This window comes from Neofelis nebulosa, chromosome 4, assembly GCF_028018385.1.
Source record: "Neofelis nebulosa isolate mNeoNeb1 chromosome 4, mNeoNeb1.pri, whole genome shotgun sequence".
NCBI lineage: Eukaryota > Metazoa > Chordata > Mammalia > Carnivora > Felidae > Neofelis > Neofelis nebulosa.
Genome location: NC_080785.1, coordinates 164,160,277 through 164,186,422, shown reverse-complemented (window position 1 = coordinate 164,186,422; position 26,146 = coordinate 164,160,277). Strand labels below are relative to the sequence as shown.

At 64.1% G+C, this 26,146-nt stretch overlaps 4 protein-coding genes across 19 annotated transcripts in view; 1 reads left to right on the top strand and 3 right to left on the bottom strand.

Annotated features, from left to right (window-relative positions):
- The window catches only part of MAP2K7 (mitogen-activated protein kinase kinase 7), a 9,710-nt gene extending 8,698 nt beyond the window's left edge, over nucleotides 1-1,012 (bottom strand). For both annotated transcript variants that reach the window (XM_058728175.1, XM_058728176.1), the window contains exon 1: nucleotides 811-1,012. In XM_058728175.1, coding sequence (XP_058584158.1) covers nucleotides 811-934 — 124 coding nt within the window. In that variant the 5' untranslated portion in view covers nucleotides 935-1,012. The remainder of the gene's footprint in view (nucleotides 1-810) is intronic.
- A 2,153-nt stretch (nucleotides 1,013-3,165) lies between these two features.
- LRRC8E (leucine rich repeat containing 8 VRAC subunit E) lies at nucleotides 3,166-9,559 on the bottom strand. Of its 7 annotated transcripts, XM_058728166.1 has the most exons (4): nucleotides 9,467-9,557; nucleotides 8,028-8,150; nucleotides 6,312-6,454; nucleotides 3,166-5,547 (listed from the first exon to the last, which is right to left on the bottom strand). In XM_058728166.1, the coding sequence occupies exons 3-4, from the start codon at nucleotides 6,447-6,449 to the stop codon at nucleotides 3,304-3,306; spliced, it is 2,382 nt and encodes a 793-aa protein (XP_058584149.1). In that variant the 5' UTR covers nucleotides 6,450-6,454; nucleotides 8,028-8,150; nucleotides 9,467-9,557; the 3' UTR covers nucleotides 3,166-3,303. The 7 variants fall into 7 exon arrangements, with proteins under 7 accessions (XP_058584149.1, XP_058584143.1, XP_058584142.1 ...); XM_058728160.1 differs by lacking the exon at nucleotides 8,028-8,150 and having other exon boundaries at nucleotides 9,467-9,559; XM_058728159.1 differs by lacking the exon at nucleotides 9,467-9,557 and having other exon boundaries at nucleotides 8,028-9,402.
- A 4,071-nt stretch (nucleotides 9,560-13,630) lies between these two features.
- Nucleotides 13,631-18,971, top strand: PRR36 (proline rich 36). 3 transcript variants are annotated; one of them, XM_058728156.1, is made up of 6 exons: nucleotides 13,631-14,312; nucleotides 14,863-15,137; nucleotides 15,257-15,356; nucleotides 15,560-15,672; nucleotides 15,774-17,921; nucleotides 18,105-18,971. In XM_058728156.1, exons 1-6 carry the CDS (start codon nucleotides 13,867-13,869, stop codon nucleotides 18,629-18,631), a joined length of 3,609 nt encoding a protein of 1,202 aa, XP_058584139.1. In that variant the 5' UTR covers nucleotides 13,631-13,866; the 3' UTR covers nucleotides 18,632-18,971. The 3 variants fall into 3 exon arrangements, with proteins under 3 accessions (XP_058584139.1, XP_058584140.1, XP_058584141.1); XM_058728157.1 differs by having other exon boundaries at nucleotides 13,639-14,312; nucleotides 18,120-18,971; XM_058728158.1 differs by lacking the exon at nucleotides 13,631-14,312 and adding an exon at nucleotides 14,346-14,448.
- Nucleotides 18,972-21,856: 2,885 nt separating this feature from the next.
- EVI5L (ecotropic viral integration site 5 like) overlaps nucleotides 21,857-26,146 on the bottom strand; it is a 29,903-nt gene continuing 25,613 nt past the window's right edge. For 6 of the 7 annotated variants that reach the window (XM_058728168.1, XM_058728170.1, XM_058728167.1 and 3 more), the window contains 7 exons: nucleotides 25,867-25,995; nucleotides 24,399-24,539; nucleotides 24,153-24,308; nucleotides 23,904-24,050; nucleotides 23,710-23,805; nucleotides 23,534-23,629; nucleotides 21,857-23,359 (listed from right to left, as the gene is read on the bottom strand). In XM_058728168.1, the coding sequence (XP_058584151.1) occupies nucleotides 23,069-23,359; nucleotides 23,534-23,629; nucleotides 23,710-23,805; nucleotides 23,904-24,050; nucleotides 24,153-24,308; nucleotides 24,399-24,539; nucleotides 25,867-25,995 (1,056 nt within the window). In that variant the 3' untranslated portion in view covers nucleotides 21,857-23,068. Of the gene's footprint in view, nucleotides 23,360-23,533; nucleotides 23,630-23,709; nucleotides 23,806-23,903; nucleotides 24,051-24,152; nucleotides 24,309-24,398; nucleotides 24,540-25,866; nucleotides 26,014-26,146 lie in introns of all 7 variants that reach the window. The other variant, XM_058728171.1, reaches the window with a different exon arrangement.

Genomic DNA, 26,146 nt, shown 5'->3' with positions numbered 1-26,146 from the left:
TGAATGTGGGTGTGCAGGAAGTCACTTGAGTCCAGGTGACGGCGTTGCCAGGCTGGAGGCTGGGTGTGTACTTTTGGAGAGGCCAGACAGTCGCCAAGATGAAGTAGGAGGGGGCCTGGTGTATGTGGGTAGGGTGTGTGCGGGAGGGGGTCTGCGAGGCCGAAGGACAAGGTCCCAGCCTAGTAAAAAGGGATCACCAGACACAGTCACAGAAAAGGAGGTCAGAGGAATAGGGGGTTATATGTGGTCAAATAATCTCAGGTGTCAGCCGGGCCAGGTGTGCGTGTATGAATGCGAGTGGACCATCCACTGAACCATATGACAAGGACCCAGGTGCAGAGGTTGGGAGAAGGGGCCCCCTGCCAGTCACTGAGATGGCAGGAGTGAAATCATCTGGTTGGAAGGGACGTGTACATGTTTGCGGGGGATCTGGATGTGGTCACAGTCGCTTGGATTAAGGGGAGCCCGGCTCCTAGAGTAGGTGACGGTGACACGGGCTCCGAGGATCACGGTGAGGGGGCGGGTCATCAGATGGGGAGGCCTTGCCCTAGGGCCGGGTGACTAGGCTCATAGGCCCCGTAAGGGGGGATCCCCCTAGGTTGGGGGAGGGCCGCCCGGGAGCCCGCCGGCCCCACGCCCCCCTGGGTCACCGTGACCCTCTCCCAGCGAGCCGACAGCAGGGGGTATAGGGTGGAGAGAAGGAGGAGCAAGAGCGCCCCGGAAGCGAGGGCGGGGCCTGACGGCGGGGGCGGGGCTTCCCGCGGCGCGCGCCCCGCCCGCCCGCCCCCTCCCCCACGCCGCCGTGCTTACTGGGCCTGGGCCGCTGGGGGCTGATATCCAGGTTGAGGTCGATCCTCCGCCGGGCCTCGCGGTTCTCCTGCTTCAGCTTTGCTTCCAGGCGGGACAGCTTCTGCTCCAGGGAGGACGCCGCCATCTTCCCCGCCGCCGCCGCGCACCGCCCGGCCGCCCGTCAGTCCGGCAGACAAACACCGCACTGCGCCTGCGCTTGGATGACCCCGCCGAGCCGCCGTCTCTCCCTGCACGGCGCATGTCCGCGGCGCGCGCTCGCCCATCCCTCGTGCTAACCTCCGCGCATGCGTGCTTCTTCCCGGCCGGAGCGACGACGCCACCTAGAGTTCGCGTCGGGCAACGTGCAAAGCCGCTCATCGTGATGCGCATGCGCGGAGTCGGAGCCCTTTCTCGAGAGGCACTGCGTTGAAATCCATTCACGGTTCTGCAGACCGCGGCAGGCGGGGAAAGCGGCGCGCCTGCGTGCAGAGGGGTAGACGCAATCCCGCGCTTTGCCTTTGCTGCGCATGCGCAACCTTGGCTCTTTCCGCGGCCGCTGTTGCTGGGAGTAGCTCTTGCTATGTGTCCTCAGCCTCTTTTTCGCTGTTCCCCGCCCGGCCTGTTCTCTGGCACCCACGCTCCCTCAGGACTGCCTTTCTCTTACGGGACAGTGTTTCATTAGGATCGCTGTTATGCCTAATTGCTGCCTCCTCCCCATAATTAGGCACCCGTGGGGAGCCCTTTCTATTTCAGCAAACTCGGGGGTGGCTAAGGACCGGCGGGAGGGACGGGGTAGGGCTCAGGTCACTGTAGCGGCCTTAGGAGTCCAGCGGCATGACCCCTGACCTCGACCACAGGGCCAGGGTCATGGCCAGAGAGTTCCAGGCCAGACCCACCTGGGACATTTTAAGACGTTCCCCCATCTTCCCGCCCCGGAATGTGAGCCCAGCGTCTGGACAGTGCAGTAGGTGGGCTTTGGTGTTAATTCCCCTCAGCCTGTCATCCTCGCGGCTTAACTGGCATGGTGGGTGCCGGGAAAATGTCCCCATCTGCAATCCTGGTTTTCGGAAAGCAGCTTGTCTCTGCTCTCAGTTGCCAGGAAGAGGCTCACATTTTGCAGACATCTCGAGGTGTCCAGTCCCAGGAAGTCAGGGTCAGGCAGGCTGTGCCATACGCCCTGCCGACTCCCGGGCCCGCACAGGATCACTGGCGGGCATTGAAGGCTTGTGGGGTTTCCTGTGGTGACAACTTACGGGTGGAACAGATAAAAGACTGGAGTCCGGAGAATAACAAGGAATGGAGAGGAAAAGGGGTTCTCCAGAAAAAAAGCTAAGCAGAAGATGCCACTTAATTTCTCCTGCTGAGGTCTGTCTTTGCTCCCAGGACGAAACTCGTACCCTTCATTCTGGCACGTTAGTGTCACTGCTTGCCTGTCATTGGTCTGGATGAAATGGAAGGCTTAGACAACAGGAGTGGATACCAGAGATCAGAATTTTAGTTCTCATAGTATTATTTATTAACCACCCACTGACAGATGCTCCCTCACACAGAGAACATTTGAAAGACAAAGTCCCTGCCTGTTCTCAGAAACATGTAAATTCCACAGCAGGTGTTCTTAACCCTGGAGTCTGCCACCCTTAGGATGTCCATGAATGGGCCTCTGGGAAATCTGGGGGAATCTGTTGACCGCCTGAAGTAGCTTTGGAATTTTGCATGTGTGTGTACATTTTCCTGGGCAAGGAGGTGCCCAACTTTTATAAGATGTTCAAAAGTCCTAGGTCTTCAAAAGGGTTGAGACCCCCGGCTCTGAACATCCAGATTCTGTAGGTCAGCATTTCCCAACATACAGGCCGAGGACCACCTGCATCAGAATTACCTGGGATGCTGATTTACAGACAAGTTCCTGGCCTCCAGCCAGACCTGAGTCAGTCTTTCAGGGGTGGGGGCCTGGGATGTTTTGTTCTGGGGCTGTTGATTTTGATGCAAGGCCAAACATGAGGACCATTTTACTGAGTTCACGTGTCCATAGCAAACAACTTATAAATAAGGGATTGGCATCAAAGTTGGGGGCAGGGGTCGCTGGTCCCTTGTGTCTGTGTCCCCTCCTTGGGAGAGAACCGCAGATGTAAGCTGTTTGGGATGGGGGCGAAAGGGTTGAAATCCCATTGGGATGTGCCTCACCCCCCACATACGGCACTAATTGAGCTAGAATGTCCAGGGGGAGGGCAGGACAGCCAGCCAAAGACACAGGTGTGCTTTTGGTCTGAGATTCCTGTGACTGAGTTGATCCCTCTACGACGGTCCACCCCAAATCCACAGCCTCCTGTCTCTTCTCGGACAAACCAATCCCAGGATCTTGTCTGGACCCTTCCCCCGCCCCAACCCAAGGCTGATGTGTCTGCTCCTCGTCTCCCGGCCTGGGCCCTCTTGGCCACCTCGCTTGAAGACGATAGTAGAGATTCTGGGGCGGAAGCATCCAGAAGGCCTCTACCCCAACCTGCCCCACCTTTCGCTTCATTCCTCCTCCATTTTTTCCCGCACCTCCGTTGGCAGGCCCTCGTAAAGGGTGTCCTCCACCAGGAGCCCCACTCTCTTGAGCCCCACACAGTTGCCAAGTTCTTCTGGCAGAGCCTCCAAGCGGTTGCCCTTGAGCTCCAGGCGGCTGAGGGCCCTGAGGGCCCCCACCTGGGGCGAGAGCTGGCTCAAGCGGTTGTAGCCCAGGAGCAACGTCCGCAGCTTGCGGCAGAAGAAGAGCTCCTCCGGCAGGGCCTCCAGGGCGTTGCAGGACACAGCCAGGTGCTGCAGGCTCTGGAGGAGGCCCAGCTCGGGCGGCAGGGAGCGCAGCCCGTTGTGGGAGATGTCCAGCAGGCGGAGGCCAGAGCACAGGCCGAGCTGGGCGGGCAGGGTCTCCAGCTTGTTGTGGCTGAGGTAGAGCTGCTCGAGGCCCCGGAGCTTGCGCACGTGCTCGGGGACGTAGGCGATCTGGTTGTGCCACAGCTTGAGCGTGACCAGCTTGCGACAGTGCTGGAAGCTGAGGATCTCTTCAATGGACCGCAGGTGGTTGTCCTTGAGGTCAAGTTCCTGCAGCGCCCCCAGGCTGAAGATGGCATGGGGGATGCGCTCCAGCCCGCAGGCCACCAGCTCCAGCTCCCGCAGCGCCGCCAGCTTCTTGAGGCTGTTCAGGGCCAGCAGGCGGGCCCCGTCGTTGTGCAGACTAAGCCGCTGCAGATGCCCGGCCACGTCGGTCACGCTGGCCGGCACCTTGCTGGCATTGCTCCGCAGAGACAGCACCTTGAGCTGCTTCAGCTCCCGGAGGCTCTCGAGGGTCGCCGCCCGAGCCAGCTCCGGGGGGAAGAGCCCCTCGAGGTGCAGCTCCTCCAGGCCACGCAGCCCGAACACCCACAGGGGCACCTCGCGGAGCTCCTCGCACTTGACCCGGATGACCTTCAGGCGGTCCCGCAGGAAGATCTGCAAGGAGAAGGGCAGCCGGGCGGGTGAGTGAAGCAGGCTGAGCTCTTGCAGGTGCAACAGCTGCGAGAGGCCCGGGGGGAAGGTGATGTCGCAGATGGCCTCCAGCCGGAGCGCCTCCACCTCGCTGAGCTCGAAGACGGTGTCGGGCAGCCCCGGGAGCATGCAGAGGGCCAGCTCGAGCCGGCCGCGGGCATTGCGCTGCAGCTTCTGGCGCAGCTTCTCGGGCGTCCACTCGTGGTTCAGGTTGAGCTGCTTCAGGCGGCTCTCGCTGACCTCGGAGAGGAAGACGGCAAAGCGCTTGGAGTAGAGGGAGTCATACTGGTCGATGAGGTGCAGCATGAAAGCAAAGTCGTTCTTGACGTCGGGGATGTCACCCATGCCCGTCTCCTCCCGCACAGAACGGAAGGAGTACTCCTTGAGGGGCCGGTGGAAGAGCCAGTAGAGGGTGTAGAGACAGGTGATCCCGTAGACGCACACGAAGGAGATGTAGCAGAAAGCCAGCTTGGAGAAGAGGTGGGCCTTCGTGTGGTTGCAGCAGAAGCTGGCGTAGCCCGTGACCTCCGAGGTCTCCACCCTGCAGGCCACCAGGAAGCTGATCTTCTCCACGTAGACCAGGTTGTAGACCAGGATGGCAAAGAACTTGCAGACTTTGAGCACCGTCTGCCGGATGTACATGGTGTACAAGATGTCCCCCTCTTCCACGTGCACGCGGAACTTCTTGACCTTCTCAAACAGGGCCTTGGCCTGCTCACCCTCCTTCTTGTCCAGTAGGGTGACGGCTGGTGGCTCAGTCACCACCTTCTCGGGCTCCACCAGCACCTTTTCCTTCTCACCCTCATTGGCTTTTCCCGGCCCCGCCGAGGCCTCCACGGCTGCTGTCGCCCGTCCGGTGGTGGGGCCCTTCTGGTTCTCCCCAGAGACCTCGGACAGGGCCCGTGTGGTCCACGGAGAGTCGAAACACTTGCCCAGAATGGAGATGAAGTGCTCGATCTTGGAGCTGGTGCCGGGGAACTTGAACCAGAAGCTGGTACACACCATGAAGATGAGCGTGTGAATGACGACCAGGTAGGGGAAGTACTTGGCGTACCAGTGGAGGGCTGTCTCGTAGCAGAGCTGGTTAATGAAGCTGTACTGCTGGAGGTCCAGATTGTTCTTGAGGCCGCTTACCTCCCGGAGGCCCCCCATCTGCTCGGAGACGCCCCGAGGCAGCAGTTGCTGGCAGGGGGCCTCTGAGAAATTCTCCTGGAGTTCGTGACTCGGCAGACAGATGATCTTGTCCTGTGTCACCTGGGAATGAGGGGGAAACAGGGCCAAGGAGCTGGGATGGCCTGCACGGTTGGGGGGAGAAAGGCAGGCTGAAAGTGGGAGACCCCAATCCCTGACTGTCCCCAGCGGGCTGTGACTTTGGAAGAGTCACTAAACTTCTGAGAATCAATCTTTGTCTGAAAAAAAGGAGTTAGGTTGAATTGCATCTTCCTTCTCCCGCCCACCCCCCCCCCGCCCCCGCCCCGCCGAAAGATACTGACCTCCTAATCCTTAATACCTGTGGACAGATAGTCTTTGCAAAGCAGATGTGATCAAGTTAAGGTGGGGTCATTAAGGTGGGCTCTAATCCAGTGCGACCTTGTCCGTTTAAAAAGGAGCCATTTGCACAGAGACCCGTGCGCAGAAGGGAGATGAGAGAAGGCCTGAGGCCACCAGAAGCCAGGAGACAGGCATGGGACACATACATGCTCCCTCACAGCCCGTAGAAACACACAACCCTGTCAACCCTTTGACCTCACACGCTCAGTCTCCGGAACTGCGGGATCAGAGCAGGTAGCCCTCCGGAATATCCGGGCCGCGACCCCACACGCCCCGCCTCTCCGACCCGCTCAAACAGGCCCCGCCCCTGTAGGTCCCGCCCCCACAGACGGGCCACACCCGGGCCCCGCCCCCTACGTGCCCCGCCAACTACCCGCTCATCCGGGCCCCGCCCCTCTCCACGCACCCAGGCCCCAACCCCTACAGGCCGCGCTCCATCCAGGCCCCGCTGCTGCCTCGCGCCTCACCTGCAGGGTGCAGCCGAAGACCCCGATCATGAGCATAGCCACGGTGAGGTACTCCGCCAGCACGTCCCACCAGGGTTTGAGCACCTTGAACGCGGGCTGCTGCTCCGTGAACTGCTTGAACTCGGCCACCGGAATCATCTTTCCTATGGGAGAGGAGGAGGCAGGGGTGGCAGAGACCCTCGAGAAGGGGCGTCTGGTGGTGGACCCCCAGAGGAGCCAGACACACGCCTCTGCTCCCAGTTTGTGCTCTGCCCTGCCCGCATCTGGCAGAAGGCACGAGCTGTGTGCCCCTCTCTCCCCCAGACCTCACCTTCTTCCTGAAGCCAAGCGCCTACCAGTCTCACCACATCTGCTCCCCGGGATCCCTGCCCCCCCTCTGACGCCACTCGCCCTTTCAGAGGTCAGGAAGGGCAGTCCACGGAGCCGCTGTCCCCCTGCTTGCCCGAGTGGCCTTCTCCCAGAACTCAGCCATCTCCCACCCTTGATGACGAGCCCAAACCACTCGCTCTGCCGCTCTGACTCCAGACACCTGGTGTCCGGACCGCTAGCCTCTGCTGTCTCTGCCACTGGGCCAGAGAGCGTCTGAGGCTGAGGACTTCCGGGGTGTGGGCCCCCCACCCCCTTCAGGGGCGCTCCGGGCACCACCTCCAACCTCCAACCGGAAAAGCCGGCTGGAGCCTGGCTCTGGTTACAGGGCCTGAGGGGCAGGGAGGGGCAAAGCTGAAGGCTGGTCAGTGGAGGGGAAGGAGGACTAGGACACCTGGGTTTCTAGAGGGATCGGTGCCCAGAAACTGAGGCAGACGACAGAAACCTGGGCTCTGACTGGGAGGGTAGGGGGTCGCCAGGATGGCCGGAGGGCAGAGGATCAGGAAATGGAAAACTCAGGGACAAAGCCAGAGTGACACCTACTGTCTGGGCTGGGGCTGGGCTGCCAGGCTCCTGGGCGGCCAGCCCGCTCTGTCTGTCCCTGGGTTTCACTTTAGACCAAGGTATCATTATTTCAGATACGGGACAGCCAGGAGCGAGTCACGTGGGGGCATGGGCCACAAGCTGGGACATCACCCTCCCAGAACAGGCAGCTGGGGAGCCTCCCTCCCTCTCTCCCGGAGGCTGGACGGAAGGAAAGGGAGGCCGCAAGGCCCCCACTGCCTTTTGAGGGGGCTCCCAGGCTGGACTGCCTCTCACAGCACCCTGCCTCCCTTTGCAGTCCCCAGGTCCCTGAGGCCTGGGGTTGACTCCCGGGCGGGGATGAGGTAGAGACGGACAGGGATGCGGGCTGTAAGCCCTGCCCACCGGGCTGAGGGCGAGGTACTCCACCACACCTTCTAATCCCTTCAAAGGCCCTCACATAGGGATGGCAGGGGCAGGGCCCCCCTGACTCAGGCCCTGACTCACCCAGAGCCGGGGACAGGCAGGGGGTGCACAGACAGAGCACGGGCTCCCTCCCACAATGCCCCATTCCTCACTCTCAGTTTGGTGCCCTGTCCTAAAAGAAAAGCTGAGTAGAAGTGCCCCAGCGTATCAGTGCCGTCAGCCGGGAATCTTATCAGCAGCACCCTGGGGGCCACATGAACAACGTAGCCACCAAAAGGGACACCTGGGGGCATTCTGGAGTGTGCAAACGGATGCAGGTGGGTACCCGGAGCCGTATACACTGGGCTGAGGGGAGACCCAGGACCTGTTCCAGCCAGCCACCGTTCTCCCTGCCCCGGGTACCTGTGAGGGACACGGCTCCGCTGTTGGGGCTGCGACAGAAATGCCACGTACACAGGCGAGGACCAACTTCCTGCCTGGGTCCATCTCGCAGTGGCGGAAGCTGCAGTATCCACCAGGTCAAGACTACAATCAAAGGCAAGACGGCGGCGACACCGAGGGTCCCCGGTGGATGGCCCAGTGGCTCCCACGGAACAAGGTATATACACAACGCCATCAGAGGCAGACACTGGGGTTATCATTATCTGTCTCCATGACTCAAACTCGATGGTCTGAACCTGCCATTAAGCTTCCACAGACACAAGGCTGGCCCCCGCTTTGTCTGAGCAGGGCTGGCGGGAGGGCCCTGGGCAGAGGGCTCCAGGGATGGGGAGCCCAGAGGAAAACAACAGCACGGCCATACGCAACTTATGGCCACCAGATGCTTCCGGTGCCTCCTTGAATCCCCACTCTGGGGGAGGGAGGGCACCACAACCCTCATTTTCCAGACTCAAGGGGAGGGAAGGAACCAGCTGAAGCTTTCACAGCTACAAGCGGTATGTGAGGCGTGACTCCCAAGTCTCATCTGTCCCCTAGTGCCCTGTCTGCTTCATCTTGGGTGAGAACCTCTCGCTGGGATGCAGCATCTTTGCCAAAAGGAGCCGGGAGGAGAGTGTTCTAGCAGAGAATGTTCTAGCAGAGAAAAGATGGGCGGAGGGCTGCTCTGCAGGGCAGGCCCTGGGGGTTCTGGTCGGCCTGGGACGGGGTCGTGCCCCCTGCCTAGCCTCAGCTCTACTATGCAAGCCTCACCCCTGCGTCTCCCCTCTCAGACCCTCCCCAGGCTCCCAGCTTGCCTCCTGGGGGCAGTGGTGGGTGCTCGGGGTCCAGCGCCCCTCCTCGCCCACAACCCGTGCTAAAGGGCAAGGAGGACACAGGGGTAACTGTCAGCCCTGAAACGGGCTTTGAAGCACACAGGTCCAACCTTTGACTTCTACACAAGAGAGAAACTAAGGTCAGGGGTGGGGGTAGGGGTCCCCTAGTAGCAGATCTTGGGTCAGGCCCCAGGCCTGGGGACTCTCCACCTAGTACTTTTCCAAGCTGCCCAGCCAAGACTTGGGAGTCAGGGAGTCTTGAGGTTTAATAGTCCCAGAGAGGGCAACTTGGTAGGGACCCCCGGTGGTAGGGTTCTGGGGTGTCCAGGGGAACATGGCCAAGACCCCATGGGGGTCTCTCCCAGCCTGCTGATCTGTCCTTGGCCAGGCTGGCCTGCTCCCTGACAGGCGCCCTAGGTCTGGCCAAGGCCGAGGCTCTCGCCGCCTCCACCCCCTCCCCAGCTCCTTGTGTCCCTGGCGGGCGGGCCGCGGGCTCAGGCGGCAGTGCCTGCGGCACCTGGGGCGGTCCTCACGTGGGCCAGACCCCCACCCCGCCACCCGGTCCCCAGGGACGGGGAGCCTCCTACTCACCGCTCTGGCTGGGACGCTGGGCCCAACTCCTGGGTCCCTGGGAGCGGAGCAGCCGGGACTCCCGCAGAGTTCCCGGGCCAGCCTGGGTGAGTCAGGGCGGGCGGGCGGGACAGGAGCCCGGGAGCCGCCCCGCCCGCCCGCCCCGGGGACGTCTCGGCTCCGCCTCCCTTTGGGTCCTCCCAGGTCGCCCCCTACTCCAGACGCCAAGGGATTGCGGGAGGAGGGCAATCCGAATCCAGCTCTCCACAATCTCGTGGAGGGTGAGGGGCGGGCCGGAGGGCAGAGGTCTTAGAACTTTGGGCCGGGCTGCAGTCAGGGAAACTAGGGGGCCTCCCCCGGAGGCGCTGCGCGGCTCCCAAAGCCGGCCTGTGGGCCCCCTTCCAGGATCTAAGCTGTAGAGACCCTGTCAGGAACAGGTGAAGGACCTCCTCATCCTTGCCCCCACCCCCACCCCAAGGGGCAGCCACCTGGCTGCCAAATCCAGAGGAACAGAGTCCAGGGGAAGGGAGGGGGCTTCCCCTTCCTGCTCTGACCACCCAGCCAAGGGAGGATGAGCAGAGTGGGGTGCTTACCTGTCTGGCCCTGCCCAGCCTTGAGACCTTCTCCGGACTTCGGAGGATGGGTAAGCTGCTCCCAGGTCTTGGGGGCGGCACAAGGGCTGGAAGGCTTTGGGATCTGAGGCTGGAGTCCGGTCTGGGAGGGCAGCTTCTAGAGAGGATGGCTGCCTCCCCACCCCCACTCATCCCTCCCTGGCCGAGAAGGCCTGAGCTGGGTCTTACACCGGCAAAGCACCCTTTCAGCCTGGAGGCATCCGGTGAACTTTGACCCGTTCTGTCTGCAAAACTGGAGGGAGAGGGGACCTTGACAAAGTGGGGGAATGAGACCCCTCCCCCACGGGGAGGCTCACGACTTCCACTAGACTGGAGACAGTCTGAGACCCGAGACTTGAAACCTCGAAGATTGAGACCCCCTCTAAGCTTGGGTTCCTCTGCGAAGCCCTGTAGTGGGCGCGACCCTTGGAGACCCGGCCTCTTTCAAGTGTCTGTGGGCTCCAACCACAGGCAGCTCGAAGACAGACAGACAGACAGACAGACAGACAGACAGGAGGCCCTCTTCTCTCTGAGAGCGCCCATGCCCTGGTCTACAGCTTTACGCCGGGGTGACCATCCTGATACACATGGCTTTGCACACTTGTACAAATCGCTGAGGTCACTGCGACGGCAGCCCCATGACTGCTGTGTCCCCAACCCTTGGGATGGTACCTGGCACACGGGGTGGGGGGGCATTCAGTAAATGACAGGTGGGTGGACGACTGAGGTGTCGCCTTAGGTGCAGACCCTGACACGGAATTGGAGGCAAACGGTCCACCTGGAAGGTGATCCCAGGGCGCCCTGGGGGGGGGGGGTAACTGGGAAGTGACCCTGGGAAAGGAAGGAGGCCAGCAGGCATCCGTGAGGGTAAACGGAGCAGGTTCACAGGCAGCTGGGGCTCTGTTCTGCTGGGAGACGGTGGAGGACACACCGCCAAGTTGTCCAACCCAAGGGGCGAGGGGGTTGAGAAGGGCTGACCCGTCAGCTCCTGTCAGGCTGCGGGTTGCTCTGGAGAAGGGGGGGCGGAGGGGACTCTGCGGCACCTGCCACAGGTGTAGACGCCCCAGGAGAACAGCCAGGTCACGGGACACACGTACGCACCACGCCTTCCAGTTATTCTCCCGAAGGACCGTCTGCTTCACACCCCCATTGGTGGCGTGTGAGTTTCCCCCCCACCCCCCCATCGATCACACCCAGCCTTTAAAAAGCATTGTGGTAAAATACCATGACGTAGAACTTACCACTGTCACCGCGGTGAAGTGTGCAGTTCAGCGGCATTGAGTGCACTGACGTTGTTCTGAAACCATTTCCACCGTCCGACTCCAGAACACTTTTCATTTTCCAATGCCGAGATTCTGTCCCCATTAAACCCCGGCCCCGGCCCCCTGCCTCCCGCCACCTGCTGTCTGTCTCTACCGACGTGCCTCTCCTAGAGAGCCCGCGTAAGGGGAATCCTACCGTGTTCGTCCTTCCGTGACTGGCTTCTGCCACCGAGCACGCGTTGCCGAGGTCCATCCGTGTTGTAGCGGGTGTCAGAATATCTTTCCTTTTTAACGCTGAAAAATATTCCGTTGTGTGGCTGGACCACATTTTGTTTATCCATTCATCTGTCGATGGATCCTCTACCCCTTGGCCGTCGTGGATAGTGGTGCTCTGAACCCAGGGGTGCAAATATCTCTTCAGATTCCTGCTTCCCATTCTTTGGGGTGGGATTGCTGGATCATATGGGAAGTCCGTTTCATTTTTTCGAGGAACCGCCGCCCGGTCTCCCACAGCGGCTGCACCTGCACCATATGTTCCCACCAACCGTGCACGAGGGCTCCCATTTCTTCACATCCTCCCCGACACTTGTTATTTAACACCCAGCTTTTAAGGTTTTGTGAATGGGAGGTAGTTCTCGATCGCTGCCGAACAAATCACCCCCAAGCCTAGGAGCTTAACACAACTAGCATTTATTGTCTCACACAATCTCTGAGGGTCAGGAACCTGAGAGTGAGTGTCATGGGTGGTTCACACCTCCCTCTCCCACTGGCCCCAGATAGCACTGATTTGCTTTCTGACACTACAGATTAGCCTGGATTTTCCAGAATGTTATATAAACGGAATCATGCAGCGCAGTGTGTGTGTGTGTGTGTGTGTGTGTGTGTGTGGCTTCTTTTGTTCTGCAGGATATTTTTGAGATTTGTCCCTGTTTTGAGTGGCTTGGTACTTTGTTGCTTTTTATTTATTTTTAATTTTTTAAATAAAGTTTATTCATTTATTTTGAGACAGAGAGAGAGAGGGAGAGAGAGAGAGAGAAACCCAAGCAGACTCTGTGCTGTCAGCACAGAGCCAGACACAGGGCTTGAACCCATGAACTGTGAAATCATGACCCGAGCCGAAACCAAGAGTCGAGGCTTAACCAAATGTGCCACCCAGGCGCCCCAGTAGTTTGTTGCTTTTTCTGGCCGAGGAGTATTCTACTGTCGGGTACTCTCTGGTTTGCATAATCCGTCCCTGTTGATGGACATTTGAAGAGCGTTCTTAAAAGAAGGAGGAGCCCAGATCCCAGTGAAATGCAGAGTGGGTTCAGTGTAGCCTCGGAGGGGCCTTGCGCTATAAAAGGTGAGGGGCAGGCATCTGGGGGTGGCCAGTGGATGTGACTTGCTGGGAAGGGCACTGCTGGTGAATGGGAGGGTGGGCGGGTGTGGGGGGGAACCAGGCTGCTGTCATGCCAGAAGGGGCTCACACAGGTGATGCTCGGAAGACTTGGGGAGGAGATGAGGCCAGAATGATCTACTCTGGAGGGCAGCGCCCTGAGGAATGGTGAGGGGGCACCTCTCCCAGGCTGGAGGGAGGGGTCATTGAAAGGATAAATTCTAAAGGGTTTTGACCTTGCCCTCTCTCTCTTCCATTCCCGGAACCTCAACTGAACTCAGACGCAACTCCTGAGGGGAGAAAGCCAAACCCCTGCTTCCGGCTACACCCTAGTTGAGTCTATCTTCCTTGTCCAGGTTCAGCCAGGTGCCAAAGCCCCCCCCCCCCCCCCCCCCCCAGTTCCAGACAGTAGTGAACTGCTCCTGTGTGGGCATGCAGGCATGTGATGGGCAAAGGGTTGGGGCAGAGGGCGCTGGCTCTTTGGGATGGGGGAGGGGGTGGCTCAGTTTGGACAGAGGAGGTATCAGAGGTAGAAAGCACTGTGTGTGTGTGTGTGGGGGGGGGGGGTAGGTGTCCTAGCAATAAGCAGGGATGAAGGAGGGCGGCCGGCTCTGTCTTCCCACTCCTACCTCCCCCTTGCCCCAGTCCCCTGTGGAGGTCCTTCCACGGAGACCCCTGCGCGGGCTGGGAAAGGCACCTCCCACTCCCACCGGCTGTGCTGGGCAGCCTCCGACAGGGTCGTCTCTGCTCCTTCAGGCACCAGTTTTGACACCCCCCCCCCAGTTGACTCCCCCCCCCCCCCCCCCGCCCAAAGCTCGGCTCTGCTAATTGCTTTTGCTGACTTGACGTAGGAGCATGTGGGGAGGGGGGTGCCCTGCCCTGCCGAGGGCTCGGAGCCTCTCACAGTTCTCTCTCCCCGCCCTCCCCAGCCTTCCTCTCTTCTTGTGTTCTCCCAAATCCGAGCCTACCCCTAAATTCCCACGGCTGCATTCTCTCCGTGGTCCGCCTCCCGCAACCAATGTAGGGGCTTCCTGGGGTCTGGGAAAAGCCTTGGATATGAGAGGGGCGGAGGCCCGCGGGGACCCTGGGGGGCCAGGCCTCCGCTGTCGAGAAGGCGAAGACTGGGACCAGGGACACTGAGCGGCGGGATTGGTTGACTGGGCACGAGGCACGATGGTCCCGCCCCCTGGTTGCCAGGGCCCGGCCTATCCGCGTCCAGGCGGGCATCGGTCGCCAGGTGGTTGGGGTGGGGGCCAAGGCAGGTGTGTATGTTTGGAGGAAGGGGCCCGGCCCCGTCGGGACCCCAAGGGACTCCCTCCCGAAGCCCCTGCGGCTGGGAGTCTGGGGCCCTGCGGCGCGGCCGCGGAGAAGCCGCCCCTCCTTCCACCGCGCCTCTCCCCACCGCCCCCGGCGCGCTCCCGCCCGCCGCCTCCCGGGGCTGGATCGAGCGCGCGCGCCCCCGTCTCCCCTTCCGCGGCCGAGGGGCGGGCCCGGCTCCCCGCGCCACCGCCCGCAGCCCCCTCCCCTCGCCTGCCGGCGGCTCACGCCAGCCCCGGGCGCTCCCGCCCGGCCCCACCCCAGGCGACCCAGCGTGGAGAGGCGGGCGGCCAGAGCCCGAGGTGAGCGCGGCGCGAGCAGGTGGAGCGGGCGGAGCGGACCAGGGCCCGGCTGGGGGAGGGGGACGGGCTCCGGACGCGGCTCTTTGTCTCCGCGAGCCCCTTCGCGGGCCGCCGGGGCCGCTCCTGCTCCTGGCAGGTGCCCGCATCCTCGGGGAGGGCGCTGGGGGCCGGGGAGGGGACCAGGGCTTGCGCTCCCGTCCCCCTCAGCTGGAGCCTGTGGCAGACCCCCGTCCCCGAGGCTGGTGGTCCGGGTCTCTGAAGGGGCGAGGGGTAGGGGCGTGGGTCTCGGGTCCTGAAAGGGAGCCGAGGCGGGTGGGCTGGGGCAGGCAGGGCCTCTCAGCTTTGGAGGAAGGCGGTGGGGGTGGGACCAGGGGACCACCGTGAGCAGCTGGGCTGGTGAGTGGGTGTGTGGGTGGGAGGGAAGTGGATCGAAGCCGAAGTGTGGGCGCCTGTGGGTGGGGAAGGAGCAGCGAGGTGCCGGGACCCGGGTCCCTGCAGGCAGCGTAGCAGCGCAGGAGCTGGGATGCTGATCTGTCTGTCTCCTCATCAGGTGCGGGATGGACAAGAGGGACAAGGCCAGGGCGGGGGCCGCCACAAGGACTCCGGCTTCTCGCCCTCCCGGCCTTCCCACCCCCAGACCCCCGGGGTCTCCTCGACCCCCTCCCCCAGTAACCAGCGCGGCGCTCCGAGTTCTGGGGGCAGCGGGAGCTGCAGGGCGAGGGCCCCTGGCCGAGCGAGCTGGAAGTACCCGGGCAGCCGCTCTCCCGGAGGCTGCTCCCCGAGTGGGATCAACTCGGAGCGCTGGGACAGGCCCCCGGAGTCCAGGTATCCCGCCCTCTTTGCCCCCATTCAGACCCCGTCTTTCTGTCCCCCCTTTCCTTGTGAGGCTGCTGCCTCCCCTTCCTTTCCGGAGGCACCGCCTTGACTTGGCCTTCTCCCCGCAGCCTCCAGGCCCCCAGCTGCTGGGAGAGGGGAGCGGGCCCCTGCCAAGACCCCAGGCCCAGGCTCTGTCTCTAGCCCGGGACGTGCCAGCGGGACCACCAGGTAAAATGCCTCTCCAGTCCCTTTGGCAAGGACTAGTGTCACTAACTGGAAACTTTCAGTTTTACACATGAATTGGGGTAGTGGGTGCATTTGCAGGTCGCTGGGCACAGGTTGCGTGTCCCCAGAGAGGGCATTGGTGGGAACATACAGGCTTGGGAGAAAGCAAAGAGTTCCTTCTTGAGCGGGGCCGCTCCTGTCCCTAGGCTAGGCACTCTTGCGCAGAAAGGGCTTCGGCCCCCAGCTGAGGAACCCGTGGCCAGAGGAAAAGCCCCAGAAACACCTAGAAGGAGCCCGCTGAGCGCCGGGGCACGGAGAGGTACGTGGCCTGGGGGTGGGGTGGGGAACGGGGTTCCTGGGCAGTGAAGGGGACCAGCCTGGAAGTATCGGTGACCCTCTGGCCTTCTACTTCGTCCCCAGACTCTTCCGGGCCCTCCCCAGGCGCCCCTTCCCCAGCCACCTCCCGTCGGTCCCGGGCTGCAGGAGCTGAAGTGGGTCTCCCTCGGGCAGCTCCGAATGCCCGGCCGCGGCCTCCGACCGAGGCCTCCAGGAAATCCGTGAGCAGTACCCCGCAGCATGGTGCCGCGGAGCCGAGCCCCGCCACCAGGAGGCGACCCAGCGCCGGCGGAGGTCTCCAGAGGCCAGCCTCACGCCCCTTAGGCTCCAACGCCACTCCCCTGTCCTCCCCTGCCCGCTCCGGGGCCTCGCCGGGTGGAACACCCCGGGCTCCCGGGCAGCCCTCGCAGCCCTCGCAGCCCAAGGCGAAAGGGCTGCAGGCTCTACGGCCCCGCCAGTCCACACCCCCAAGGAAGAGCGCTACCCCCGCGCCGGGCTTTTCTCCTCCAATAGCCACACCCTCTCCACCGGGTTTGACTGCACAACTGGCACCGCCTCCGCAAATCACAGGCACCCCCCTGCCGGCCACTCTCCCTCCATCTCCACCGACCACGCCCCCTCCTCGCTCTCCTACCTGCCCTTTGGCCACGCCCCCTCCCCTAGCCCCTCCTTCCTCTGCTCCACTCGCTCTGCAGACCCTCCCCTCTCCGCCGGCCACACCCCCCTCGCAAGCCCCACCCACACACGTGGGTACCTCCTTTCTGGAGGCATCCACCTCTCCTACGGCCGCTTCTCAGGCTTCATTCTCTCCATCCGTGTCACCCCCTCTGCAGAGTATGCCCCCTACCCAAGCTTCTCCAGCTTTGCCCTCTCTTCTGACTCTCCCCTCTCCCTTGGCCACACCTCCTCTGTCGGCTCCTGGATCACCAGCCACGGCTCCTCTACCACCAGCCACTTCCCTTCTACAAGCCTCTTTGACTCCAGCAACTTCTCTGCTGAATCCGCCCTCTCCCCAAGCCACACCCCCTCTGCAGGACTTTTCTGCTTTGACTACTCCCCCTCCACGGACCAGTCCTTCCCTATCACCTTCCCCACTTCAGGCTATGCCCTATACAGTGACCACACCTCCCACGCAGGACACTTCTCTGGCCACATACCCTCTACAAACCTCTCCCTGCCCTCTGACCACCCTCTCTCTGCAGGGTTCTCCTCTGTGCTCTCCATTTCCTTTGGCCTCACCATCGCTGCAGGCTCCGCCTTCTCTCCTGGACACGCCCCCTCCACAGACCGCACCTCATCTGGCCACACCCCCTCCACAGGCCTCTCCCTCTCCGACCCGGTTCTTTCCAGAGGTCCCACCCTCTCTGGCCTCACCACCTCTGCAGGCACCTTCTCCCCTAGCCGCGCCTCCTCCACAGACTCCAATTTCCCTGGCCACACCCCTTCTACAGGCCGCACCCCCTCAGGCCTTGCTCCCAGTTCAGGCCCCACCGTCTCTGCGGGCCCCTCTCTCCCCTCCGGCTTCACCACCTCTGCAAGACCCTCCCACTCCCTTGGCCACTCCCCCTCTCCAGGCTCCACCTTCCCTGGCCTTGCCTCCTCTTCAGGTTCCTCCCTCTCCCCCTGCCTCACCCCCTCCGCGGACAACTCCCTCTCCCCTGGCCACACTTTCTCCTCAGGCTCCACCTTCCCTGTTCTTGCCTCCTCTCCAGGCCTCTACGCTCCCTTTGCAGGCTCCTCCCCCGCCCCTGGCCACGCCCCCTCACCAGACTCCACCTTCCCTGGCCCTACCTCCTCTGCAGGGCTCTATTCTCCCTTTGCAGGCTCCTCCCTCGCCTCTGGCCACGCCCCCTCCTCAGGCTCCACCTTCCCTGGCCTTGCCCCCGCTGCAGGTCCCTCCCTCTCCCCTGGACTCACCCCCTCTGCAGGCCCCACGCCGCCCCCCGACCCCAGGTCCCGATGCCCCGATCCCGGGCCCACGGCTGACCCTGGCGCTGGCCCCAGCTCCGCCGCCACCGCCCTCCCGCAGCCCGTCCAGTACGCTGAGCGGCCCGGATCTGGCGGGCCACAGCAGCAGTGCCACCAGCACGCCGGAAGAGCTGCGCGGCTACGACAGCGGGCCGGAGGGCGGCGCCGCCGCCTCCCCTCCCGCCGACGCGGAGCTCGCCGCCTGCCACCCGGCCTCCTGGAGCCGAGGTCCCCCTCCGCCGCTGGCTGTCCGCAGCACCCCAGGTAAGCAGCCCCCTGACCTCGCCGAGCTGTGGGAGGAGCGAAGTCCGGGGATGGTAGGAGGGCGGGATGGGAGGCGGGGCTTTCCAGCTCGCGGGCAGGGCAGTCGGGTCTGGGGCGGAACCGGGAGGAGGGGCGGGGCCTTGCGGCGGGAGCCCAGGTGCCCGCCCCTTGAGCCCAGTCCAGCCTCTCTCTCCGCAGGAGCGCCTCTGCCTTGGCCTCCTTCTGCCGGGCCAGGCTCCGCTGACGGCCTGTGCACCATCTACGAGGCAGAGGGGCCCGAGTCGGCGACCCCCGCCCCAGACGCGCTGGATTCGGGTCCTGGGCCCGGCGCGGGTGGTGGGAAGGTCGTGGCTGGAGCAGGCGCGGGGGCGACCTCGCGCGGCGCGAAGCCGGCGCGCCTGGGCGAGCTGCCGCTGGGGGCGCTGCAGGCGAGCGTCGTGCAGCACCTGCTGAGCCGGACGCTGCTGCTAGCTGCGGCCGAGGGTGCCGCGGGCGGCAGCGGCGGTGGCCCAGGGGTTGCGGGGGCTGGTGGCGTCGCGGGGGGTGCCCGGACTGCGCTCAGCGACGCCGAACTGGGCCGCTGGGCTGAACTGTTGTCTCCCCTGGACGAGTCCCGCGCCAGCATCACCTCGGTCACCAGCTTCTCCCCGGACGACGTGGCTTCCCCGCAGGGTGACTGGACGGTGGTAGAGGTGGAGACCTTCCACTGAGCCAGACCCTTAGCCCCGCCCACCATACCCATCCCTGCCTTAGGACCCGCCCCTCTGGCTACGCCTCTGTGTCTTAGACTGCCCGCCTGTCTGCTCTCCTTCGGGAGTCTGGCTCCCGTTGGATTGGACGTAGCCCCCTAGAGCCCTAGATTTTGGGTCAGGCTCTCGACCCACCCACGCCTGTGGCCGAGGTCTTTCCCTCGAGCCCCGCCCCTTTGGCCTGGAAACACGCCGACTCCCCTCGAGCCCCGCCCCCTCCCTCCGCTTAGGCTCCGCCCCGCGTCCTGTGTATTGTCTACCACGCGCTGCCCGAGTTTGCAATAAAAGCCGGGACGCTGCAGCCTGTGCACCTTCGAAGTCGCCTAGGGGGTCTACCGCGGGGCGGCGAGAGGGGCTGGGCCTGCCGGTGCTGGAGGCTGTGCGCGAGCGGGTTGTAGCTCCGGAGGAAGGCCTCCCGCGCCCCACGCAGATGTGCCTCTTTGCTAAGGAAAATGGGCGCGTGAGGCAGGCTTGGGGTGGGACCTGGTGCTGAGTCCCCGGCGCGGCGCCCCCACGCACGTGCGTGAACGTGGGCTTTTTTTGTCTGACTCGTGGTGGACAAGTTAGGCGCAGGAGCGGCCCGGTGGAATTGCCCGACCACCGGATGGCTGAGCTGAGACGTGCCCAGCGTTGTTGAACTACCGAAGCTCTTCCTATACTCCGCTAAGGGAGCCGGCAGCTCTTGCGGGGAGGGGGAAAGACGTGCAGGAAGGGCTCGCCCAGGTCCGGGGGCGAGGGTTGGGGACCTCTTCCTGAGGCCCCCTCGTCACGGTGCGCGCCCCTTGACCTCGCACGCCCTGGAGTGCCGAAGGGAGGGGGTCGTCTAAGACCCAGTGGCGATCTCCGTTCCCTCCTGCGCCCTCCCAGCCCGCGGGCACACTGCCCTCCGCTCACCGAGGAGGTTCCGATGCAGAAGGTAGGTCTGCAGCTGCGCCCAGGACTCCTCCGGCCCCGGGACTCTAGGGTACAGGATCCTCCGGCGTCAGGCTTCCTTGTCCCTGGGGAGCCGACTGTGCTGAGAGGGTTCTGCGGGAAAGGAGCAGCCTCTCCCAAGGTCGGGTGGGAGACCAGGAAGTCCTCACCAGGCCCTTTTGTGCCTCCCAACCCCTGGGCCTCATCTTCCCCTCCATCTCAGGGTGTCCTCCTCAAGCCCCTCCAGCCAGACAACCTTGCCTGGGCCCATAGTCGAGAGTCCTCAACAAAACCGCCAATCTGTCTTCACCTGTTTCCCCCATCAGAATTCCTGTCCTTCCTCCTGCAACTGAGTCACCTCGACGCTGGACCCCTTTAGCCCCACCCAGACCCGCCCTCCCCAGTGTCACTCCAGAAAATGCAGCCCCTAGGCCTTTTCTCCCTGAGGGTCCTCCCTGGTGGGGGGGACCACAATCCACAGAGCAGGTAAAAGGACAGAGTGGGACCCTGTGTCGAACCCTTAGCCCTGTCTCTGTCCCTAGACCCAGTCCCTGTAGTCCACCCTATAGCCACGTTCCTGTCAGACCTAATCCCTAAGCCCTGCCTGTCCCCACCCCTCATGTCAGTCTGGAGTCCTAGGAGAAAGTTGGCCTTCTCCCAGTGGGACCAGGCACCTCCACCCCTAGGGGCCAATGTGTATGGTGGGGGACCAGCACGCTCCCGCGCTCAAGCTCGGTTCAGTGGCAAGCCACAGAGATTCCCTTTCTAGCTGGGCCCTGCAAGGACCCAGGTGTCCTTGCTTCCAGATGCTAGGACAAAGTCAAGGGTAGGGGCTGAATCCTGACATGTTGGGCACCAGGGCATCAAGACCACGCCTCTAAGATAGAGCAGGGCAGAACCTCAGACACTTCCCCCAGGGCCCTGCCCCACCCCGGGGAGCCAGCTGGGGTGGATGACCCTGTGGGAGCAGGAGGGGTGGCAGCCATTGGGGGGAGGGTGTCTCAGTGTTAAATCTGTAGGCTGGGAATGGTGCGTGGAGACACCACTGTTGAGCCATGGGTCAATATGTGGGACTTGGCTGTGCTGGTGCATAACCGGTGTCACGCCTTGCTCCCTGGCCGGTACCAGGTGGCAGTGGGTAGGGGCACTTTGGGTGCAGAGGGCAGGGCCTGGTTGGCATCTGCCTGGACCCAATTAAGATTCTCTCCCTGGGAAGCCTCCCTTTGCCATCCCTGGCTCTGCTGCTCCCCCCCCCCCCCCCCCCCCCCCGCCCCAGGAACCTGCCTCAGCTCCGTGCAGAAACCCCTTACGGACTCTGCCTCTCCAGGCCTCCTTCCCCCAGGAGAGCTCCTGCCTACTCACTGTCCCTACTGTCCAGCTGTTTGGGTTCTGCCCTGGCCTCCTGATTGACCCCCAACACTGTGGTCAATCTGTTGGTGCCCCCTCCCCTACCTAAGCCCTCCGTGGCTCTTCAGTGCCCTCAGTTCAAAGCACAAATTCTGGCTCCCGACTGGAGAAGCAATTCTCAGTCTGGCCATGCCTGCTCTCTCCAGTTCCTTCCTCATAGGCATCATGTGCCTCCTCTGACTCCGCCAAGTCTCGCTTTCTGCTTTTGCCTTTGGAGAGAACTCCACCCCCCACCCCGCCCCTTCCAGGAAGCCTCCCTGGATTCTTTTGGGTACTCACCCCACTGGTAGGCAGGCTCAGCCCCCCACCCCCACCCCCTTGTCTGTCTCCACCACACTGGGGACCCCGCAGAGCTGGGCACAAGGCAGAGCACCTGGAAGGCCTGAGGATGGGTGTGAGTTTGAACGAACCCCAACCAGGTCCTGTATCTTCCTGAAGCCCTGGGGCCCCACATGCCTCCACGTCTCTCCCGGGAGGCCCAAGCATATTGTCCAGGTGGAAAATCAGGCCCCCCATCCAATACCTCCCCCCTGTCACCGTCTCCAGAGCCACCCTTCTGAAAATAGCAAGACATAAGCGTCCATCTGTCAGCCTGACACTTGAAGTCCTTTGCAACTTGTCCACCCCCCCCCCCACACACACACACACCGTACTATCTTTCCCAGCCCCCACACTTTTGTTCACACTGAGCCAACGAGTGACCTTTCCTCTCCCTTGCTGTCCCCCATCCCAGGCAGCCTCTTTGGCACCCCTGCTGGTTCTCTTAAACTGTGGGGCAGTCTGATGTCCTCTACACTGCTTTTCAGGACAAGGGGCTGGGGACTCACGGCTGCTTGCAAGCCCCCCAGGCCTGTCGCACCTTGTCTGTGACTGTGTAAATACACTTTATTTTCCATCTTTCCCGCCTGGGCGACGTGTGGAGTGTGAACAGGCAGTGTGCAAAATGGTGGTGGGCAGTGTGGGGGGCACGTGGGAGAGCCCCGTGGGCGCCCACCCTGGTCCCCAGGCTTTTGTAACACTGAGGAGTGGGCAACCGGGACGGGGGAACTGACCATGGGTCCCCACCCCAGGAAGCGCCAGGGAGATTGCTTTTGATGCTGCTCCGGGCTCCAGGAGCACCGACAGGGTCAGGCCCGAGGGTCGCAAGGCCCTGGGGGCAAGGGGCTGGGGGCATCGTTGGACTTTGGCACCGTTCTCAGCTCCGACTCTGCAAAGACCACGGGACCACCATGAGCAGCGGAGGGGAGGTAACCACTGGGAAGAGTCCTCCCCTGGGGAGGGTGGGGCTGGGGCCACAGGGAAGGAAGGGATGAAGAGGCTGGGGACCCCCTTGGAGAGCAGGCTAGCTTGGGTGGGGGAGCCTCTCCATCGTTGGCCAAGACAAGGTGATGGGAGTGTCTCACACAGGAATATGGGGGGGCGCTGGGGCGAGGGGGGGGTCTCTTCACTTCCTTGCAGCTGCTCTGGCCCCCAAGAAGCAGGGACAGTCACTGCCCACGCCTGGGCTGGTTTCCGCTGTCCGCTCACACCCCAGGTGGCCCTGCACACAGTAGGGGGGACTTTGGTTTCTGCTGCAGGGGCCATGATGCCTGCACCAGGCAGGAAAGGCCAGCCTGGCCATCTGTGCCCAGCCGCCAAGGGTCCCCAGGGGCATCGTGGGGTGGTAATGTCCAGCCCAGAGCCGCCCCCCTTCTTCTTCAGGCCTCCTTTAGCCCCTGGGCCCTTCCCAGCAGGGCCACCGTGTCCCAGAAGAGGGACTGCTGGGAGGAGGGAGCTTCCTGCGCGTCCAGTCCTGGGACCTCCGGGTCGTCCCCTGCCCTGGCTGTTAAGAGGGGCAGACCCTCCCGGGAACTGGACCCGGAGGGGTACAGACCAAGATGGGTAAACACTGCTGTGGAGAGTGGGCCTGCCGGGGGACCCCGAGGATCCTCAGCCCGCGGCCCTACCCTCTGCGCGGCGCCGCTCTGGGCCTAGCCCCCGGGTGGGCGGGACCACGGAGCGCACGGAGTTTATCAGGTGCGGCCCCAGGCGGCGGCGGAAGGGGTGGTGGCCCCCTGGCTCCGCACGCGGGGCTCGGCCTCAGTTGTCCAGGCCCTGGCTGTAGGGCGCGGCCAGCTCGTCGGCGTCGCTGTCTGAGCTGCCCTCGCTGTCCTTGGCCGGCCGCTCCAGACGGCGGAAGAAGCGCGCGTCGCGCGGGGACAGCGGGTAGAGCGCGTCCTGCAGCGCCGCGCCCACGCCCACGCCCACGCCCACGCCGAGCAGCTCCTCGTCGGACGACGGCAGCGAGTCCTCGTCCAGGTGCCGCGCCAGGCCCAGCCCGTCGAAGGCCAGCGGGTCCTCGAAGGGCGGCGGGCCCTTCAGCAGCCTCACCTGGGGCGGGGAACCGGCGCGCTGAAGGCGCGGACGGACGCGCCCACGGACGGAGCCCGGCCCGCCAGGCCGCTCCTCCCGCGCCCTCCCGGGCGCCGACGCCCGAGCGTCACCCGCCGAGGACACGCGGGGCTTCCGCCCGTCCCGCGCCAGCCGGGGCGGCCCCGCGCTCACCTCGGCCTTCAGCTCCTCGATCTGGTCCTTGAGCTCGCGGATGTACTGCGACGAGTCGGAGTGGTTCAGCTGGCCCTGGATGCGGCCCTCCTCCCTCTGCGGGGCGGGCCAGGTCACGGGGGGTCAGGGCCGGGCCCGCCCCGGGGCCCGTCCCCCGCCGCCGCCCCGCCGCTCACCTGGATCTCCAGCTCGGCGATGCGCTGCCGCATCTCGGCCACCGCCGCCATGCTGTCCGCCTCCCGCAGGCGCACGGCCATCACCTCCTCCTTGCTCTGGGGGGGGAGGGGAGGGGGCAGAGGGGGCGAGGGCGCGTCAAGGCGCGCGGCGGGGCGGGGGCCGGGCCGGGCCGGGGCGGCGGGCGGGGGCGCACCTTGCACTCGGCCTCCGCCTGCTTCCGGCGGCTTTCGCTCAGCTGCGTCTGCAGCCCCTTGTTCTGCGCCGCCAGGTACTGCAGCTTCTCCTGCAGCGCCGCGCGCTCCGCCTCCACGCGGTTCAGCAGGTTGCGGTGGATGTGGTCCTGAGGGCGGCCGGGGGGCGGGGTCACGGCCCAGCCGCGGGGCCCACCCCGCCACCCCCCCCCCTCCCCGGCCCCCGCCGCGGCGCGGGCGCTCGGGCCCACCTGCGTCTCGAGCTCCACCACGCGCTGCCGCAGCTCGCGCCCCTCGGCCAGAGCCTGGGCCTCGCGCAGACGCACGCTCATCAGCTCGTCCTGCAGCTCGCCCAGCACCAGCTTCCGCGGGGACTCCTTCCAGCGGCCGCCGCGGGACAGATGGGCCTGGAGGGGGCGGGGAGAGGCGGGCGGTGCGTCTCCAGCCCCGAGGGTCGCGCGGGCCGCTCCGCGCGCGCGTCGGGCTGGGGCCCTCACCTGCCAGGTGTCCGAGAGCTCCTGCAGCTGTAGCTTCAGCTCCCGCGCCGAGGCCACGGCCTCGCCCTCCCGCACCTTGAGCGCCTTCAGCTCCTCCTGCAGCCGCGCCACGTTGTTCTCGTCGGGCAGCGAGCTGTTCCTCTGCGGGGCGAGAGGGGGTCAGCGCCCGGGGCGGGGGAAGCCGCGCGTCGGGCGGCCCTGCCTGCGGGACCAACACCCCTGCCTCGCGGTCTTCTGAGCTCCACCCCGGGCACCCCGGCGAGGAGGGGTTCGCCCCCAGACCCCGGGATACACTGGGAAGGCCGCCCAGGCCCCTGGGGAGCAGACCCGACCCCACGGGGCCCCGGGCCTAGATCCGCAGAAATCCTGCGGCGGAACGGCACCCGCTCTCACTGGACTGTCTCAGGGTGACCGCCTAACGCGTGGGTCTTCCATAAATGTTACTGCTAATAACACCGAGTAGGCTGGGATAGGGCGGGTGCCCCGCCACGTGGGAACCCGAGATCACCCCCTGGGGCCCATGGTCAGACCTGGAACCTGCCCCAGCAACAGCCGAGGCGGCTGTGGGTCACAGCTCCCTGTCCCTGTTCCTCTCTCCCCCAGACCAGGACAGGCAGCCCCTTTCCTTGGAACAGGCCGAGGGACAGTCTAGGCCTAGGCCTAGGCCTGGCGGTTCCAAGGGCTCCAGTCCCTTGGATCAAAATCCAGCTTGCTGCTAGAGGTCCTCACCGCCCCCAGTTTGAGTCTGGGAGGTTGGGGGACGGTGGCAGGGTGTCCTGGTGTGCACATTTCCCTCTGATGTGGAGGGAGGTGGGAGGAAAGCCCGGTTCTGGGCCAGCTGGTGGAGCCTGAGAGGCCCATGGGCGGGGTGGAGACAACCCACTTGGGAGGGCACCCCAGGTAGTGCAGGCTTGAGGGAGGTGGGGCACGGCTTCTGCCTGGTGTGAGTGCGTTCTGCTGCCCCCCTGCTGGCTGGGGCACCTCTTTCCCAGGGCTTTGTGGGAGTTGAGTCAACATGGAGTCAGGGTGACAGCAGTTGAGGAGGGCCCAGGAGGTCTGGGGCGCCCTTCAGAGTAGCAGGTGGGAGCAGGTGGTCTCTGTATGGAGGTGGGGAGGGGGAGAGCAACCCCCAGGGACCCTGGCCTTCCCTCCCACCTCCATCCTGGACCCCAGGGCCTGTGGAGACACAGGCAGGTGGGACTGGCTATCCAGGAAGCCCGTGAAAGCCACCACACTGCTGTCCCTTGAGGAGTCACGCTGCTTTGTGTGTGCCCTGATGTGTGTGTGTGTGTGTGTGTGTGTGTGTAGAATTCCAGGGCACGGGGGCTTGACACGCCCCACTGGGTCTGTCTGGTCACCCCTTCTCAACTAGGGCCTGCTCATGCACCTCCAGAAGCACGTCTGGTCTCTCCACCTCCCCTCCTCCACGGTCTCCCCAACATCTGCCCACTTGCCGGCCCAGTCGCACCTTCTCCATGTCTAGAACCTTGTCCTGCATCTCCCGCAGGGCCCCCAGCGTCTCTGTCTCCCGCAGCCGTGACTGCTCCAGCTCAGTCTCCAGGTGGGCCACAAAGTCCTCAGTGAGGCGCGGGTTGTCCTGGGGGCAGGCAGAGGGCTGCAGCTGGGGGTCAGTAGCCTTCCTGCCAGCTGGCCACAGGCCTGGGCTCTGCCCCCCCCCTCCTCAGAGCCCCTGGGCTGGCAGAGGGGGCCGCGGCTGCGGTGGTGAGGAGAAGCCCTGGATCCCCTTC